This window comes from Vidua chalybeata, chromosome 3 (assembly GCF_026979565.1).
Source record: "Vidua chalybeata isolate OUT-0048 chromosome 3, bVidCha1 merged haplotype, whole genome shotgun sequence".
NCBI lineage: Eukaryota > Metazoa > Chordata > Aves > Passeriformes > Viduidae > Vidua > Vidua chalybeata.
In genome coordinates, this window is record NC_071532.1 from 33,150,206 (window position 1) to 33,170,902 (window position 20,697).

At 41.5% G+C, this 20,697-nt stretch overlaps 1 protein-coding gene across 2 annotated transcripts in view; it reads right to left on the reverse strand.

Moving 5' to 3' along the window:
• Window positions 1-20,697, reverse strand: part of TTBK1 (tau tubulin kinase 1) — a 103,847-nt gene that overhangs the window by 72,087 nt on the left and 11,063 nt on the right. For both annotated transcript variants that reach the window (XM_053938037.1, XM_053938038.1), the window contains exons 2-3: window positions 15,370-15,528; window positions 8,342-8,489 (exon numbers count right to left, since the gene is read on the reverse strand). In XM_053938037.1, coding sequence (XP_053794012.1) covers window positions 8,342-8,489; window positions 15,370-15,477 — 256 coding nt within the window. In that variant the 5' untranslated portion in view covers window positions 15,478-15,528. The remainder of the gene's footprint in view (window positions 1-8,341; window positions 8,490-15,369; window positions 15,529-20,697) is intronic.

Sequence of the window (20,697 nt, forward strand, 5' to 3'; positions counted from 1 at the left end):
CAATGCAGCAATGAAACAAATCAAATAAATACTAAGAAGGAAACATGTGACATTATGGTTGCAACTTGAAGTTGGTCTTTTCTTTTAACAGACTCCATATTTCCTGTGTTTTCACCAGAAAACCAGTAACCACTCTTCTCAACAAAGAAGTTAAAAATGTTAATCTTTTAATTTTAAGCTAAAATTCTGTGATTCATCTCCACAGAGTAGCTGTCTCATTCCTATCTGTTCACTCAAAACACTGAAGTAACTTCTGCTGCATGAATTATCATAAATCTCAAATTGTTACTCTTATTACTGTTACCTTCCCAATTCTTGCCATTTTCTCCTGCACAAGACCAACATCACGAGTTCAGCAGTGTCACCAGGATGGTGGCAAGGAAAGGAAAATGTAACATTAACAAAAAGTGCCAGAGAAATGGATTTGTTCAGCCTTTAGGAAGGCAATAGAAGAGAAACTATCTGCTGGTCCAAGCCACCTAACACAAGAGTGCCAAGAAGATGGAGCCTGACTTTCCTCAGAGCTTGTCCTGGTTTTGGCTGGGCTGGAGTTCATTTTATTCCTAGCAGCTGTTCCAATGCTGTGTGTTGTATTTAGGATGAGAACAGTGTTGATAAAACATGAATATTTAGGCTGTTGCTTAGTAGTCCCTACCCTAAGTCAAGGACTTTTCAGTTTTCCCCTGCTCTGCCAGTGAAGAGCTGCACAAGAAGCCAGGAGCGAGCTGTGAGAGACTGGAAAGGTTCATATCTCAAGATATTTTGGGGTGAATGTGTGTGGGGCAAGGGCAGGTTGGGCCTTGCCCTGGCAGTGCACCCTTAGAGCCAGTATCCCAGCCTGGCAGAGCTGCCAATTGTCACACTGGAGAAAATGCCCCCCACCCTATTCCTGGAGCCCCTAGAGTGCCAAATGACGAGAAGTCCTACTTGGGGGAAGGGCCCAGGAAGGCCAAGAGGTGTTTAAGGCCAAATATGTGGCAAGCACATGTCTTGACCCTACCTCCTCTTGGAGTTTCTATCAGCTGAACATTGTTGGAACCCAGGAGTTGGTAGGTGTATGTGTCCTTCTCTGTACCATTTTGGTCCTTTTTCTTCTTCCTCTAATTCCCTTTTTTGAGTAACTTAAAATTAAACAGGCTTAGAGTTTGGGAAGTTGAGTGTGCTAAGTCAATGCTTTGAGAAGTGTTTTGTGTTGACTGAATGCTGTTCCTAGCCTTTTACCAAAGTTCTCTGATTTTCTAAAGCTACCAGTAAAGCTATTTTGTTGTTTAGACCTCTTGAGAAGATCTTGTCGGTGTTTCTCCTGTGTGTCTAACTCAAGAAGTGCATGAACAACCATAAGCCCTGTTAAAAGCTTCACTGAGAGAGTTTTTTGGGGTCTTGCAGGAGCACAGCTGGAACAGCTGACCTGAATGGGCCAAAGGGATACCATGGGATGTCATCCTGGGTATAGAAACTGGGGCCGATTCACCAGGAGCCACAGATCACTGCTTGGGAATGTGCTGGGCATCTCTCAGAGGGTGGTACATTGCTTGTACTTCTTGGGGTTTATTCCCTCCTTTCATTTTCTTATCTCCCTTTTCATCACTACTGTTATAGTTCGTATTTCAATTAATAAACTGTTCTCATCCCAGCCCATGGGTTTTATATTTTTCCACTCCTCCCCATCCCATGGGGGCAGGGGTGCTGAGTGAGCAGCTGTGTGGTACTTAGTGCCAGCCTGGGTTAACCCATGACAGAAGCACACAGAGAGGCACTGGGCATGAGCTGCACTATAGGAAGTTCCTATTAGATGTTATTTCTTTATTCCTCCATGAGGATGGTGAAACCCTGGAACAGGGGCCCAGAGAGGCTGTGGGATCTCCGTCTCTGGAGGTTATTCAAAACTTCACTGATAAAAGCCCAGAGCAACCAGATCTATTTCTTTTCTGCTTGAAATATGAGGTTGTACAAGAGACCTCCAGAGAACCTAAATTTTCTTCTGGATCTGTGTCACATACTAGGGAAAGCCCAAGTGCTTAGGTCACTAACCATAACATAACTTGCTGGAGCACTTGGCACTGCTGGGGTCTCTAGGATATGCACAGCTATGGGCATGTAGTTGTACAATTGCTCTCACTGGTATTTGGAAAGCTGCAGTTGTTTCTCAATGCTCTATATTATAGTGTACATTTTACAGCTATCCTCTTCTTTATTTGCCTGTCAGTATCAGGTTTATCAGCTTATCACAGGTTTTGTATTGTGGGGATATTGAATTCACTTCTGTATGAATATTGTCAAGAAAGGGAGGATTCATCATGACTAGAAAATGAAATGAGAGTTATTTTCATCATCCAACTTCACTTGGAAATGCTGCCTTTAGCTTGGCAGAGCTGGCTCACATAGACTTCTTTCCTCTGTAATTACCAAGTGTCATCTCTGGCCAGACAAACCAGCCAGACTTCAGGGACTTGTCAATTCAGCTGGACAAAGGAGTTTTGAACATGAAAGAAGACAAAATCTCCTGGAAGTAAGGCTTAAATAACTACATTACTCAACAGTAATCAGCTAGGCTTTTACCAACCGGGTTAAGCTTGCTAGCGCTTCTGTAATAAATCAATGAACTAATGGACACAAACCCAAAAGGCTGGTCATTGTCCCCTAATCAGTTAAAGGTAAAACTTGCATGGCATAATTTCCTCTAGTTGTTTCCCAAAACTAACAACTTGAAGTGGAATACTGGTAACAGATCCCACACAGGTCAAGGCACAATACTGCTGGAGCAAAAATTCCACACAATCTCAAAAAAGTGTGGTTGATGGCACCACAGTTAACATAAAAATAGTGTGTAATAAATGCAAGTTCATTCAAACACTTCTACATGGAAAAATGCAGTGCTGGGTAGAGGCTCAAGTTACAGCAAGTCTGTGAATCTGCCACCCTGTGATGGCCTAAAAGCCTGACAAGGGCAATTTACTCTGCTTTCTAATCTTTGCAGATAGCTTGCTTACATCCACCTAGAAAAATATTGTAGAGACATATAAACTGTGTCTACAAAAGTAAAAGAAACTGAATCACAGAGCATTAAGACACCACTTTAACAGAAAAAACTCACATGTAATAAGAGTAATGTAATTCACATGTAACTCACATGTAATAAGAACAAAAACCCCTAGGACTGCCAAGTAAGAAAAGCAAGGTTCCTCTTCCATTATTTTGCTAGGAAACTCTTATCTGTCCAAGCCCAGCAATAAAGAGGGAACAAGCAGTACAGTATCTGCTGTAACAAAATCAGGTACTCAAAAACTACACTGCCTGTGTCCAGGCTGCATCTTGCACAACTACTCAATATGCAGAAGATCTCTGCACTGCAGAATAATATTAATCAGAGTCCTACACAATGAAACTGGTTACACTGAAAAGAAGGCATTTACAAAGAAAACAACACACTGAAGACAGCTTAGCAATATCTAGCAGCCAAGAGAGATCAAAAGCAAATACTTAGGGCCTTGTAGCCTCACACCAGGGCAACATTGCCACTGCAGAAAACAGTGCTCAGCACAAAAACAATCTGGCCATTTTAAATTACAATCTGCTAGGCTGTTCCAAAGATAATCCCAGCATAGGAGACTGAATGTTGTGGTCACATCCATATTTAGAGAGCCTATAGACCAGAAGGCATACAAACTGCACTCCTTGTGAGAGATCCTTGTGCAGTGCTTTGGTCTCACAGGTCCCCAGGGTACTCCCAGAGACACCTATCAAGAAGTGGGTAAGGACAGGGAGAATACCTTTGAATTCAAAGCATCTGCTTCTGAGCCTCACATAGCCCCAGCTGAGCATCTAGAGAGAACACAATTCCTGGTTTGGCACCTAAGATACTTTCCAAACCTCTCTCTGCAGCAGCCCACTGGATTTAATCAGGGATACTGGTTTACAATTTGTGCAATTAAGGTTTCTGTTAGAAAGGCAGACTGACAGGGACAGCCCAAGCCAAGCACCTCAAAAGCTATGCCTCAAAAGCTGTTCTCACAGAGATGTGGCATTCTGATTAACCTCAAAGATCTCCTAGATACGAAACTAAGTCCATGTAGTACTGATGCTCCTTTGCCACCTGAATATTGCTCCACAGCAAATCCAGCATTGGGGAAAAAAATCACAGAGAGAGCAGGCAGGTCACTGTCCATTTGTATTTCAAAGGATTAGAAAAACATTGAAGAGAAGGAAAAACATCTGCTCATCCAGATGTGGTAGTACTCTCCCTTCCATATGTTTAATGATAGGAAACCATCATAATTTTCTTCTCATGATTCAAAAAACCAGGAGCCTTAGGGTCCTGATTTATAGAAGTAATGAGGTTTTAAAGAAAGCCCCCATACTACCTTAAATCATCACAGCTACCACATGTCAGTGTTCCCAGAGTGGCTTTGGGTCATGTAAGGTTTTCTCTGAGCAAACAGACCATGAAGTTCTATTCCAGGAGCATACCAATTAGTCCCCAAATCCTAAATGAGAGTCCAAACCAACAAATGCACCCTCAGACAGGAGGGCAGTTTAGAACTAACCCAAAGCAAAATCCCCCAAATTCATGAAGTTTATAGTGTAAAATCACCAAGCCATATCTGCTGGAGATGTATAGGCATGGCCAACTGCTGCTTCCCACTGATCTGCAGGTACTGCATTGCTCACTAATGGAGACATTGCTTAAGAGGCTGAAACACAGAAAACCCAGCCAAAATATTCTTGCTCTCTGGATAGGAAAGTTACTCCTTCACTTAGCCATACAAATCTTATTTCCATTTACTTTTTAATGCATGTGATCCAAAGGCTTGTCTACACAGCAAAACACTGGCAGGTCCAACTAAACCAGCAACTTCCTCTGCTGGAGTCAATCTGCAGGAAGTGTTTTGCCAGTGCAGCTTAGGCTTGGTTTCAAAATGCTTGACTGCAAAGTAGAAAATCCCAGTACATTAAAATTGTGTGCAAATGGTACAATCACACACACCTCACTTAGTTTTACAGTAGTGGTTAAGGTAATAAAATGAGGGTAAAAATAGTATTCTGACAGAGAAGCTATATTCATGCATAAGTTCATTGTGCAGATGTGCCCTAACTATCCCTGAAACAGGTTCTGAATTTGTTATTGGTAAGATTTTCAACCCTAGTAGTGTAATTCTCTACTAGCTTCTCTAGAAGCAACAAGACAATGTAAAGCAAACAGTGCTTCAAAGTAATTAAAATAAAAGGCTATCCTGTGCTGCTCTGATTAGAATTGGCCAGATAGAGTAGCACCAGACAGAATGTCCTGAGCCCTACAAATCCAGCCTGAACAAGGAAGTATTCTGCAGCAACTTTGTGGGACCAGAAGGTTTTGATTTTGACTAATGAAGTCTATGGAAGGTAAGAAAAAGAAACAAATGCTGCTAAAAACTTCTTGGGTAAAGGTGCAACAACAGGACAACTGAGAGCTTCAGCTCATCACCTGCTGGAGCAAGAAACTCCATAAGCTCACTTCTCAATTGTGTTTCACCCAAGGCATAAAAGGGCACCATTGCTGGTGTTTCACAGATTCAAGACAGTGAACAGATTTGGAAGTTTGGTTAGAAGACAACTTACGATCCCTGTAAGTAATAATGCAAGTTAGAAAGAACTTTGCATTTGGGAAACATATTAATACCTAAACAGATGCAGAAAACACACTATACATCCAGAAAATGCAAATCAAGTATGAGCAGAACAAAATAACTCTACAGAGCAGCTGAGAGATACTGACATGGCAGTGATCCTACAGAGCCAAGCTTGAGCATCTCAGACCATCTGTGCTGGAGCTGGAAGGGACCTCTTGAGATCATCCAGTCCACGCCCCCGTTCAAGCAGAGACAACTAGAGCAGGTTGTCCATGGTCACACCAGCTGGGTTTTCAGCATCTCCAACCATCTCTCTGGGTAACCTGTTCCAGCACATGACCACCCTCACAGAACAAAACTACACATGGAGGTAGTTCAGAGACTCTCTAGAAGAGTCATTACCTGGCTGGTTCCCCAGCTGCTCTGTGTGGATTGCTAGTGCAGGAAGGACATTGTGAGGGACCTACCTGCAGCTGTGTTCTCTGTGTGGCTATTCCACAAACTGTCCCAGAAAGCCTGTTGGCAACAGCCTGCAGTCCACACCAACCAGGAGCTACTGCACTCAAAGGTCAGGCTGTACCCAAAACAGGTCTGCATTATGGGCCAATGGCCAACCTTCTTTATCTCAAACTCTGCTGAGTTCTAGTAACTTGCAAGATTCCGATCACAAGCTCTGGAATGAACAGCAGCTCATTCATTAGTCCCTTAAGATTGGTGTGACACTTAAACAGAAAACAATAAAGCTGCACTATTTAAGAAGGACTGCAATTTTCAATTCTACCAGAAAAATACAGAGGAATTTTAGACAACATTGTTCCCTCGCTTTTCATCTGGAAATCCATGAATTGATTGTATCACCTATGGTAATACCAAAAACTTACTCTACGCACCAACTGTTGGAAAAAGGCAGCATCTCCCTTTCTGAAATGTTTCTCACCTCTTTGCAACACAGTGAAAACATACACAATACGTGATTCCCCATGCTCTCAACCCAATTTCTTATTTTAACTTTATCATTTATTTCAGTAAAGCATTTGGGGATTAACCTTCAACCAAAAAAAGCTAAATTCCTCACAGAACAGCTTGATTTGTAAAAACATGGCTGAAGTAATGTGTCATTCTTACATGCAGGATAGCTGATGCACAGCCAATTCTGCTTCTTCTGTCTTTTCTGTCCCTTCCCTGAATATTTACTAACTGCTTTGCCAAGGGGCTTTTCCTAGTTCCATATACTACCACTCCCTCTCCCCAGTTACCAGCATCCTGTACACAAATGTGGGTGTTTTTCAAGCATTTGGTAGTCTCAACAATCTTCCAGAAATAAATACAAGTATTAGTCAACACCTTGCACATTTTCTGATGCTAGTTCTGGTTTAGTGATTTCAGGTCATGCTTTTCAAGCATTCCCTGCCCTGGACACAGCACCTATTGGCACTGGCCAGAATGACAGCATTGTCTCGTGGTCTCTAAAATCCATCGCTCCACACAGTCATACCCTCACTCAAGTCAGAGCAGTTTCAAGTGTACAACCAAACAAAAAAATCTCAATCACAGCCTTACTTGCCCTCAAGGCAGTGTGTTCAGACCTCAGACACCCTCTCTGCTGTTCTCTGGGAGCTTGTGTATCCAGGCCTTTCACAGATCAGCAAGAGTCCTCACAATGACTTGAGCTGATTTCTCCTTTACACAGCTCAGCTACACTTTTTACAATCCAGAGTATTCAAAAGAGGCCTTATCAGTTCTCCTCTTGGGAGAGCTGAAATGTGGAAAACTATTTAACCTTCAAAAATAATTCACTGGCTTTTACCTAGAGGCAATCTGTCACAAACATTGAGTAACTCATTTCACGAGGACTGCAACAGTCTCACCCTTGAATTCAATTCAATCTCTGGAGATTTTGTACAAAGGCAAAGGTATAGACTCATAGGGCCACAACATTATCTCTGAAGCATGAGCCCTGGTGATAAGGATCCCACTCACTGCTTCAGCAGGTGTTTCCTTAGCCCAAGTGGGAATCTTGCAGAAAGGAACATCCCTAAAGATGTGTATTATACTATAACACATAAACTGTACCTGGCAATAGCTGGCTTTGCCTTAAAAAGGAAATCCATGCACAATGCCCTTCAGCCAACAGCAATTCTCAGTTCTTCAAAGGCAGATTTAGAAATTCCTTGTTTACATCCCTCCATAGCAATCTTTTTAGTAGAAGCCCCCCTCCTTCAGCCACAAACAACTGCATTAAGACAGCTCCCTTCCACCCTCATTAAGAATAGGTGCATCACTTCACACTTTGCCTTCAGGACAGTGAGGTACATGAAAAATTAGCTAATAGTCAGTTTCCCTATACCTCCTGTTGTCCACCTTTTGCACTTCTCTACTAGTCAACCATTTTACTTGGAGACTCTGCCATGCTTCAGTGCTCCATGTCCTCTGGGAGGTAACCTAATTTTTTAGTCAGATGCTGCTTCCTCCATTCCTTATTTTCTAATCAGTATCACTAGATTGCACAGACCAGTGGACCAATAGTTCAGTCTAAGTCTCCTCATTGTCCTTATATACTAGCAGACAAAATAGTCCCTGATGTTGGATCTCACTTGAGTTGCAGAATGTAACAACTTCTGAGCTTAACATGACATCACATATAAATGGAAGCTGAAGCGAAAACTATAAAAAACATTTGCAACTTTGGATTCTAACTGCTAACATGCACACTTCCAAAGGGCTTTTTGCCTTACCTTGCAGCTTTTTCAGGACAGCCACTTCCATTTTGAGAACCTGCTTGGGCTGCTGAGCTGATTCCACCTTCAAGGCCACATTCTCACGGGTCAGCAAATCCATTGCCTCATAGATCTCCCCAAAGCCACCTCCACCGATCTTCTTCAGCTGGAAAAGTACAAAGGGGTTTGGTACAATGTACACAAGAGGGAACAGCAAGGTGGCTCTCACGAAGCCAGCTCCTCAACTGCGTAGGGAGAACAAGCTCAGCTCCCAGTCTGTGCTGTGCCTGAATCCCTTCACTGCACAGCTTGGCAAAAGTCCAGCTACCCACTTGACTGTGCTATGTATAAATTCTTTGCTCTAACAAAAAAGAACAAACCTAGCAAGCAATGACAGGTGATACCTTAAAAAGCAAATGATAATGCCTACTGCCTCCATGATGTTCTTGCCAAAATTCAAGGAAAGACCCTTCAAGAAGATAGCAGAACCACTGTCCAGACCATGATAAATACAAACTGTCATTCCCCCACAACAAACACATCTCTGCAGTTATGTTTTACTGGTAGTTGGAACTAATCTTTCAAGAAATAAGTTAAATGATGTTTACATCTCATTCAAAGGATTTTAAAAACAGAGCAGAACATCCACTGGAATCTTTTACAAGATGCTTTACCTGCTCTGGTAGTGAAGTTACTTCAGTGTCACATTTCAAAGAACTGCTAACAGCATTACCTCAAAACAGTTGTGTACAAGCCACCAGTACAACTCCTTTCTTTCTCAGTCTCTTTTTCTCTTTAGTCTGAAACCCAACCAAATTATGCTTTTTGTGTCTCTGAGCAAAATTACAAACTGTTTCACAATAAGAATCCATGACTTCAGTTGACATAAACTCAAAGCTAAAGATATCTAAGTTTCAGCATATTTGATATGTACCTTATAGAGACAGATTGTCTGACTGTTATAGAGTAGCCTCCCATTCAGAGAGCAAGTCAGGATCCTCTGCCTTTCCTGGAAGGTGATTCCTTGATCCTCCTTCTGCTGAGACTTGACAGCATATGTGCACATAGTTATATATAATCATGTATAATACAGCCTCCTCATATGTTGCAAGAGTCAATGTCTATGCCAGGAAAATAATTTTATATTTGTTTCTCTTAGATATATTTAAAGCCTACTGTGCTGCCCAGGAGGAAATTCAGGTTTATAGCAGAGATAGATCAGGGCTCCCTTGATCTGCTTAGCATTTGCTCATTGAACCAAGCTGCAGATCTTCCCTTCAGCATTTTGTGTTCCCTCTGTTAACAACTGCTCTGGAAGTCCTGAGTGCCACTTTTTTCCAACAGCAGCAGTAACACTTAAGAGAGGAAAAGAAGTTTCAGTCAGACACATAGTCAAACATGGATCTTACACAATGTTTAATGATGTTTAGATGATATTTTAGTGTCTTCTGTACCACCAAAGGCCTGTCCTGTGCATCTGTCCAGTTCATTGAACAAAGGGCCCTGCCTTGCAAGAGCAGGGTATTTTCCTCCCAAAGGTGACCAAAATAATTTGCTTTTCTGGCTCCCAGGTCAAGAAAAACAGTTCGACATGAAGAAGGAAGTGTTTTCCATATTAACAGCTTGACAGCCAGCCTTGTCTCTGAAGCTATTACTTGATAACCCTTTGAAAGCTGCTGTCCGGAGCAACTTTTTGTCATTTTTCCTCATGACCTTCCACAGGGCTAAACAGGCATATTCAGTATGCAGTAAACAGCCAATAACTAGGTCACCACAGATTATTCAAAAATTATTACAGTGCAGCCCTACTTCCACTTGGAAATTCACCCTAAGTGAGCTGGCTATTAAAAAATCTTTCTTTCAAAACAGTGCTACATTCAGCATAGCAACAACACGTCAGCTAATACCTCAGGATTCAGTACACAAGATCTTCTGTTGTCTGATATATTAATGAGAAAGGGAAAGGGACAGGAAAAGCTACAGAAGGCAAAAAGGTAAACTGGGAACTGGAGGGACAATATTGAGACTGCACACCTGGCAAAACAGCCAAACTGGAGGACACATAAAGGTCTACAGAGAAACAAATGGGAGATCACATGAGATCAAGATCAAAGCTTCTGCGGTATCAGAAAACTGATTTTATACACACATTCCAGCCAACGGAAGGCTGTCAAAGCTGTCTTTGTTTCCTTGCATCCTTGCTCACACTCTTATGGAAATTATTCTCTGGCATACTTTTCCCAGCACACCAGATGGTACCATTTATTCAACATCACCACTAGCACTGCCATACTTCTTGAGTTTTCAGCCACATGAGAGGCCATCAGCAGCCATTTCCTTTGCTTTGTTCCAGAACAAGTTTGTTGTAAGTCAAGGTCTTGGCTGAGGTCAGGGGCTTATGTCAAATCCATTGCCTCACTGTCTGGTTGCTTCGTGGGAGTTCACTTTCTAAGGTGAACTCAGGATATCCTTCTGCTGGACACAAAGGAGAGATGGGCACATACCACTCAAAAAACTCCAAACCGGTAATGAAACACAAAGTCAAGGAAGAGAATGAAACATCTAACTAGAATTGCCTAAGTGGTAATCATGAGTCATCAGCCCATGTTAAGCCTCACTGCCTTGGTGATATTTTCTTCTGGTCCTGCTACAGCCCACTTACTATTATGACTGGGATACAGGCTGCCAACACCAGCAAGATTCATTCCACCTAACTGCATGAGCCCCTGTGTGAGCTGGGTTGTCCAGGTGTCTATTCCAGGCTCTGGAATCACGTGAATAGTTCATCTGATCAAACAGGTAGGTATTTGGACTTGGACACAGAAAATCAGGAGTTACACAGGACACAGATGGCTCCCTTTGAAGTCTCCTTTAAATATTCTGAAATATTTTTGATTTATCCTGAAAAAGACTCTTGTAGCACAATCTTCCAAAGCCTACTAAAAAAAAACCCCAAAACAACAACAGCAACACGCAGCCTTCTCACTAAGCAAAAATCAGTACTTTCAGACACAGTTCAAAAAACCAAGGCAACACCAGCCAAAAATAAGCTTGAATACAAATTTAATCTTTTATTCCAGAAGCATATACGACAGCACTGCTCTAAACAAAGTCTGCCTTCCAAGGTTATTAGATAAAGACTAGACCTTCCAGGGTAACATTCCAGGACCAAGGCAGGAATGGTTTGGTGTCAGGATTGGTGGCAATGTAAAGAAACGTGCACTCTAAATCCAGGGCAAAGGTCCAAATGGAAAGCCAGCAACCTTTAGTGAACTCAGCCAGGGTCGAGGCTGTCATCCACAGCTTCAAAGATTTGACAAGGTCAAACAGTGACTAAGGAGCACTTGTACAGCCAAGCCTGCAACTCCTGCAGCCCAACTCAATGATCCAGAAAAGGCCAGTAGGCCTCATCTGACTTAACAGCTGAGGAAGAGTTGACCCTTGTTCATCAAACTCTCCAGAGTCCACTCCACTTGCTTAGGAGGACTGGATCTGATCTCAAGGGAAACGAACTCATGTAAAACAGGTATGAACTGAGAAGCTAATCAAGAGCTCAGCCAGCCACATTCTAAATCATCTGATGATCTGTCAAAGCCCACTTAAAGCAATTCAGAGTGAGACCAAAACAGGCCCTAAGTCTGACAAAGAACCTTCCTTGTCCCAGGTTCCTTCTTGGAATTATAAATTGCCTTTCTAAACAAGACAAGGTAAAGAATCCACTAAAGTTTTGTGGGGTTTCTGGCAAGGTTTCCAAAATAAACTGGAGAGCTTCAGATCAAGAAGCTCAGAAACCTGAAAAAAAACAGAACATGGATTGCACCTAGGAAAAGAACATACACATGTACAGGAATCATCACTTGTGTTCAAAGCTCAGTGCAGGAGCTGCCAACTCTGTCTTGCTAATAAGTGTCAGTTGTGAATCCCCAGTAAAAGGCATTTATGTGAAATAAAGAGATACATCAAAATTCAGCTTTAACATCCATACCTAGTTCAAAGCAAGTACAAGTTACGTTTCACTTTGTTCCCTCCCCTGAACAAAAATGTTCACATCATTCAGAGCACACGTGGATCAAGACCCTCTGGGGATTCAGCAAAAGTCATGTGGTTCCAGTACTGTCTAAATTTCATCTAGCAAAGCATCAAAAGTACCTGCAAGTAAAGAATGATTACAAAAAAGAATACTTCTAAATCTACAAGTTTTGATAAAAACCATAAGCACACCCTGTCCTTATATTTTTTCATAAATAAGAACAAAAATGTTACTGCTGTCAGACAGCCAAACTTTACTGACTTCAAGTGACAGGAAAATGAATGACCAACAGGCTAACTGCAGAGAACTAGCATCTTCATTTTCAAAGCTTTGTCAGGCAGCAGAAAGGAGGAAAGAAAGAAAGGAATTCAAGGAATACATTACACCAATCTAAAATTAGAAATCGGCTCAATAATGGAAGTATGCCAGCACTACGAGCTACAAGGTTCAAGCAGATGCCCAGCCAGAGACAGTCAGAGACACTGGGAGGACAAATTACACAAAAGACCTTCTGGCAGTTGCACCCCAGCATCACACAAATATGCCACACACCTGCTTGAGCAGGATCCATCACGCACACCAAAGATTGGGCCATACAGTTGGCACATTCTGGGCTAGATGCAGAAAGATCTGTGACAAAAGGAAAAAATGCTACTCCTGATACTACAGCTCTATGCTCACTTTAAGGTACAGTCCCTTTTTCCTTGGTCACTTCATCCTACACTGTCCATTTCCTTGGGCCACCAGAAATATTTTCAGAGTTTTTCCAGATTACACCAAGCGCCCCACAGCTCGTGGCTCTGACTGGTCTCACATCAGCTTAAAGTAAGGGAAAGGCACAAAAGGCCTGCCTAAAAGAAAAGGGTCTGCACTTCACACTTTTTTTGGAGTGGGGAGAATGACTGTTCAATGAAGATTCACAATGCACAAGTCAGCTAGCACATGGTCAAATTCCCAGCTCTACTCGGAGATGGGAGAAAGGATTTCTCATTGCTGTTTACAGCCTTTAGCAAGTCATGTCATTTCTCAGAGCCTTCAAGTGTGGCAGTGACCTCACTGCAGTATTTAAGGCTACTGTGAGACATTATAAAACATAAAAGGTTATTCCTCTAATTAGAGGTAGTTGTTGTTGACAATACAGCTGCACATTTCTGTATTTTCTAAGGCAGAGTTAGTGGGCAGAGCTTCTAGTGGGCCCCAGTCACAGATTCATGCAACAGTGAAGCACTGAATCCCATATTTAGTGCCTCTAGCAACTTAAAAAATGGTTTGAAATGTTCCCTGCGAGCATCACTGAGTTTATTTTAGACTTTATTTGGAGTTTTTGGTGCTTGTAAGAGTTCTGCTGTTGCCAAGAATGAAGTTACTTTGTTTAGACTTTGTTACAAAAATACTCCCATCATTTACAGAAGTTTTAGCACTCCTTTCTATGAAGGAGAAACTCCAAAATTGACCAATAGAGAATAGTACAAGCTAAAGTTAGCCAAGGTAAAGGAGAACAGAAGATCACAGAACTGTTTGAGTTGGAAGAGACCCCTAGAGATCACCCAGTCCAACCCCTCTGCCTCGACAGGGTCACCTAGAGCTGGTGACACAAGAACCCATCCAGGTGGGTTTGGAATGAACGAAGACTCCACAGTCTCCCTGGGTAGCCTGTTCCAATCCTCTGCTACCCTCAGTGTAAATGAGTTCTTCCTCATGTTAAGGAGGAATGAGTATTAGCAATCATGCACCTGAAGCAAAGGCATCAGGAGAGTGCTGAAATTCAGCTTGGCAAAGAACATGCATCAATCTGACCAAATTTCAGGCTCTGGGGAAATTTCTATTTGTGCAGGGAGAGACAGATAAAAGCTGCAATCATTATTTTCTGAGACACTGGTAAGCACAGGGCATGTTTCAAGTCCCATATGTCAGTTAACCTGTCCATGGATCATCCCTCCAAAACAAGTACATAAGCTCCATTCCAGAGCTGCAGGAGCACAGCAAAGCTTTCCTTCAGATGTGACAGAAAGCTTTGGGAGGGGCAAAGGGGTTGTCTCTATTTTGGTGTCTAATCACAGAGAAAACTGAGCTTCTCTCAAGAAGCCAGGAGAATGAAGAACATTTTGAATTGCTTAAATATAAATAGGCTGTTCAGCAATTGGCCAGACAGAAAAGTGAAGGCTGAGGAGAAAGCTGGAACAAATTGAAGAGAGGCAACGGGGAGCAACAAGAACAGGGCTGGGTCTAATGAAAGGATAATATTTTGTCTGAAGTGGGCTATTGAAAAATAACCTCTCCACAGCCTGAAACTGAAGTGAATTCAGAGTCCCAAGCTTCTTTAGACCTCTGCAAAACTCACAGGGCCACTGTACCACAGCCAGTCAACATAAAGGAGAACCCAGTGCTATTACTGCAAATCACTTGTAGTTCAAACTAGTGAGGCTTCTGCTGGGAGTTTAATGATTCAGAGAGTGCTGGTAATCCCAGTTAAAAATGGAGACAATGGTATACATGGCATTTCAATGTTTTTTCAGCATTTTAAAAGCAAAGCCTGTCCAGCTTGCACAATGGATGAGATAAGAGCTAAAACTCTTAACATATAATGATATAATTTTAAGAATAAATAAATTTACAATAAATTTACACAGAAGTTGAATCATGGACTTTCTGACTCTTGAAGTTGCTGACATTCCAACCCAAAACATTTGGTTTTACATTTTATTGTAATGCAATATATTTATAGACATGTCTGTAGTATTCTTTGCCACAGTAATTTGAAATCTAAATTTCCTACTAAAACACTATTCAGTCTGCTGCAACAGTTCAATCCTACATAAAAATCCTTGGCAGATTTAGCCTTCTGAAAATAACACTCTAAAACCCTTCTTCCTGCAGTATCTTGCTGACATGTCAAACCCTAGCACTCCACTGTTGCTTGCCAGAGGCCAGGATTAAGCAGGGAAGTTGCTGTACTACTGCAGGAGGAGGAGGAGGTTTGTTTGGGCCATTAAAGTCCAAAATCACCACTACTCACCACTTTCCAGCGATCTTTGACCACGTAGTTGGTCGGGAGAATGTCGACCTGTTCCCCTCCACCACTCATGTTTGGTTCGTCCTTGATGACTGCTGCTAGGCACTGCATTTGCCAGCCAGAGAGTATTTCAGTAGCTCCCAGTTTAAATGAGCCATTTATCTGGGGGAAAAAAAAGGGTCAGGGGGAATGAATGACAAAATTATTACAGGTTGCAGTACAAGTATATGCCGCATTTCCACAGGTCTTGCTTATGACTAAATCAGAAGCAGCCTCTTAGGAAAGAAGGCAAACTCACCCTGCAAACACCTGAGCTCACTCTATGCATAACCTGACAGACACATTCCTGCACAAGTCAGCAGCACAAACTAAAAGGTGACAATCACCAGCTACACCATGCAGGAGTCCAGGGCTCTAGGGCTTGACAATGCAATGAGAATCCAACACCAAAATGTTGCAAGGGTTCTTATTGTTACCAGGTGAAGAAGTTTTGCTTTAGCAGAGCAGCTGCTACCTCAGCAGTTTTTATGGCTTGCACTGGATGACATCCAACACAAATCAGAAAGGTCTGCCAGGTATTGCATTCAATAAGCCTAAGAAGTCTGAATAGGGTAGAAGGACTGTACAGGGCCAGGGTTACAGACACATCACTGTAATCAACAGCCAAGCAGAACAGATGGGGAACATTAGAAAAGGCTTCAGCCAGGCATAGTTAGTCCTCCTCATACCCTACACACAGTGCTAAAGATGATCAGATTAAAATACAGAGAGATAACTTGTGCCTGTGGTGCTCATCTTGCCCCTTTTTCCTGCTTTTATATAAAGTTCCAGATAGCCTATGTTGATATTAATTTTAAGGGTTTTTTGTTATAAATCTTCAGCAAAAATGACTTTCAGAAACACATTAACTCGGCTTTCCTAGAAGAAAATGAATGAAACAGGCCTAATAAAAGATCTTGCTCAGATATTTTACTGGCTTTAGAAGTAGGCTGTATCTTTTATTAAGCATGGATCTTGGCAATGCTATTGTCATTCCCCAAAAATATGAATATTTTCCTTTCTAAAAATGAGTGTTACTGTAGCACTCTGGTTGCAAACTTAGATTAACAACATAAATACCAAATTTTTAAAAAACACTAGAGCTGGTCACTCAACCATCACATTTCTTCAGGTCCAAAGAAAAAGGGGAAAAAGTTACCAGTTAATTATGAGCTCAAGTAGAGAAAATAACTCATTCCCTAGCAATAAAAGGACTGAGACAGAAGGCTATGAAGGGGCCAGCATGTAGTGTGCCAAGGAAGCAGCAGACAGAAATATGTCAAAAGTGCAAGACAAAGGATGATCAAACAGAACATGAACGAAAGATCTCAAAGAGGTCTTATAAAAATCTTCACAAAAGAAGATTTCATTCCAGATATAGAAGATAACTACATGAAAAAAAGAGCAGCAGACTAACTCAGCAAGAGGGCTGCTGAGAAATGTTCAATCCAACATCTGCTAAAGGACAATCAAAATAATAGAAAAGAAATAAGAAAAAAACTAGGTATTGAAGAGATTCAGAAGAAAGGTGCTGCAAAATGTTCCAAATTCTCACTGAACGAGTCCTGCATCTGTATGGGGTAGCTGTGCTTTCAATCATCAGGTACAGAAGTAAGGAACTGGAAAGAGAAAGTACCTGCTGTGTTTAGCAGCACACATTTGTGCTTCTTCTTCTAATGAGCAAGTGGAATGCCATTCCCAAGTTCCTTTATGCTCACCAGAACACCTGAATCAGCCATCCCTAAACTACCTGTGAGCACTGAGCACACAACCTCCCTGCACATCACCTCAGGAGGCATACGACAGAGACCCCCTGCAAAAATCTCCCTGCATGTTGGCTTCTCTCCTGGTATTTAAAGAAAAGTTAGTTAATTATAGACTGCTCCAAACTGATTATAGTTAATTTTTATAGACTGCTCCAAACTTTTAACATTACAAACATTAATAAGACACAAAAATAAGTATCCCTTCCCTACTCTTGAAGGTCTCTTCACATCACTTTAGTGATGCACATGCATAGTAAGATTTCAGTCTGGTGACTGTGGTGGAAGGTAATCCCAAGGAATAATTTTAGAGGAGAGACTGAGCATGAAAGTCCATGAGCACTCAAAGCCAGGGGAGGTACAATCGCTTTCTCTGGTGCGCTATTCCACTTTCCTTTATCAAAATTTTAATACATGTGTACAAAGATATCATGTCTGTTATTTAAAGGAACCTGGCTTTGAGATAGAATAAAATCCTCCTGGGCAATACCACGAATAGCAGCCATTTGGCAATATGGAATTACAGAACTAAGTTTACAGATATGCTTTGGTATCGCCAGAGTAATGCAGCCAAAGCAAATGCCAATTTAATTATAGTCTGAAACAAATTCCAAGCTGTTTTAGATCACAGTAGGAGCACAAATCTAAACTTTATTCCTGAGGTAGTAGAAACACTACAGAGAGCATTTGTACCAAGCATTTGGGCCAAGCATTACCTACATCCATAGCAAGACGTACCACAACAAGCTAAAAACCCAGGAGGATCACAAGGGGCAAAAGAAGCAATGAAGGTACCTTTGTGCAGAAACCACCAGCACAGGAGGGAAGGGGCAAGAGATGGTCAGTGGGAGAGTAGTAAGGCACTACCTCTCCTTCCCAGTACTCAGCAGAGAGCATCATTTCTGCATGTTAAATGTTACCCAAGCATCTTTAACCCAGACGCTGCACCACTCTCCTTAACTTTGTAATGTATCCACTCTTGATTATAAAGAGACATAATTTAAAGTACAGTGACTGTGAAAACAAGAACTTGTAGTTTGTCTTTTCCTGTAGGAAATGGACAAGATGTCAAGATATTTGTGTATCCCTGTCCCATGAATTCATACAAGGGAGCTGAGCAAGCCTAAGATATCTAAAACTGCCTTCCTAGAAATAGCAAGTGAAACACAAAGGAAAGCAGCTGAGAAATAAACAGTGACAACAGTAGGATCAAATTCCATCTCCTGGCCAACCTCAGCATGAAGAAGTGTGAAATCAGTTCTTCCATACTCATAACTCCTTCAGCCAAGTATACAAACTTTACAAACATATAAACTTTATAGCTTTATAAATTTAGTCTTGGCATTTATAATAAAAGAAATGCAAAAAAAACCCATGTTCACCAGTTTAGTGAAAGTGGCAAAAGCAGTCTGAGGAGTCATTTTATATGCCTTTCCAGCATTAATTCTCTATCTTACATACCCATTCCTAGCCAACTCAGGTCAGGATACTGGCCTAGATGGACCTGTGGTATGACTCAGTATGGCCCAACTTGTGTTTTGGTGAGGTGCTTTCAGCAGCAGGAGTGTATATATAATTTATATGTCTTCTTTAGCTCTTCACGGTGGCCGGAGAACAAAAAATAAAGAATCAATGGGAAAAAGTCTCATACACACAGCCCAACCACCTTTACAAGGTTCTCTTTCATGCAAGAAAAATTTTAAACATCTTTATTGGAATAAAAATATTTCCTAATTTTACAGGATTACAGCATTCTTCAAATTAAACTTATAAATAGCAAGCACATCCTGTAGGAATTCCTAATGAATATATGAGATCTTTTCTATGTTGGCTTGTTTCAGTCCCAGTACACCACAGTTGGAATGCTCAAAATACAACCCACTCACATCAAGCTCAAAACTCATCAGACACGAGGTGGTTATTAAACAGCAGAACAAAGCTATGGAATTCTGTCTCTCACCACCTTACTAAGGGTCTTAATCTCACTGTGGAGGAATTGCAATATCCCACTTCATTTCAGGACACATTCTTACCTCTGGAAGTCTATAAATTAGAACAATTTACATTGCTGTAACCCATGACCCTTTTTACTTGATCAAATTCCCCATAATGAACCAGCTCAGGAGCATGATCCACCCTAAGAGTGGATCCCTGAGGTGTTAAGGAAAGTTGATGTAAACTACAACTTTTTTTTCTTTTTATGAGACAAAGTTAGATAACTGCAAAACCAAAAGAAGTAGCCCAATAAACTGCAGTCTAGAAATCAGGTCAATCTCTCTGTCCAATACCTGCATGGCAGAAACAACAAAAAATAGATGTAAATAGAATTAAAGCATAATTTAGCTGTTCCCAACATGAACATGAATGAAACAGTAACAAGGAGGACTGAGAATGCTTAGAAGTAAGAAAATAAAAAACAGTGGAGCTTCCAAGTGCCACTGCCCAGCAGCACTAGGGCTCAGTTAATGGCAGCAGTAGCTGCATGGACTCAGTCTTCCTCACTGTTTTTCCAACATCATCTCCTTCCAACCCACAATACCAACCATAAAAATGAAATCACTCACATTGAAACAAACTAAAAACCCTTACATCTTTGTACCAAGCACTAGCATTCTGTTATCAGGGTAGGAATGTATGTAACAGAACAAGAAAATAAGTTGATTAAAAAAAATACAGTGCATTGGACTAACAGCCCCTCAGCCCTGGAATACACCATACTCCCTGCTGAACTTGAAACAGCAATTAAAAACAAGCCATACACTGTTAGGGTAGGTCTGACAGCAGGAGCTCGTAAGGTTCTGAATTATTCCTTGAAGACATCTCCCTTCACTGCCTGCCCCTGCTGCAGCAAACCCCACTTAGAGAGCAGGCTCAACTCCTATCAGCTGCAGCCTAAAGCCTCCTCTGTGACATATTCTTCTCACAGGCAGGGAATGGCACCATCCTTAGAAATTCTGGACTTGCTGATCACAGCATTTCAGTTCTGTAAAAATCAAAACATCTAAAGGTGAGGTTGCAAGATGCTGGGACAATTTTTCATCTTTGAATGGTTTATGACCATTAAGGAGTAACTGGGAAAAACAAACAAAAAAAAAAAGCTGCAATCAAGACAGACTGCAATCAATCAAGGTCCAGATTCTCTGCTAACACGAGGCTGCACTGAGCAGAACATACATATTAAACACAGTAACAGATGCACCTTGACAGCATTATTATGGCTACCCAGTTGCACAGCCAACTGAATTATCACTGCCTGCACAGTGAAAGCAACAGCACAGGACCAGAGGAAATCAAACAAAACCTCTAAACAAACAACACCACACTGCCAGAGACTGCATTCACACACATTACAGAGCAGTCAGACACACCAGTAATTTCTGTGCCAAACCCACCTATCTGCAGGGAGAATCAGCACAGGTAATTATGACAACAAATCATTAGGAATGCACACCAGATAAGCACGCCTACACTGCTAGGGTTTTATGTGATCCTAATCCTCCCCAAATACATCTCAGCAGTAAAAGCAAAA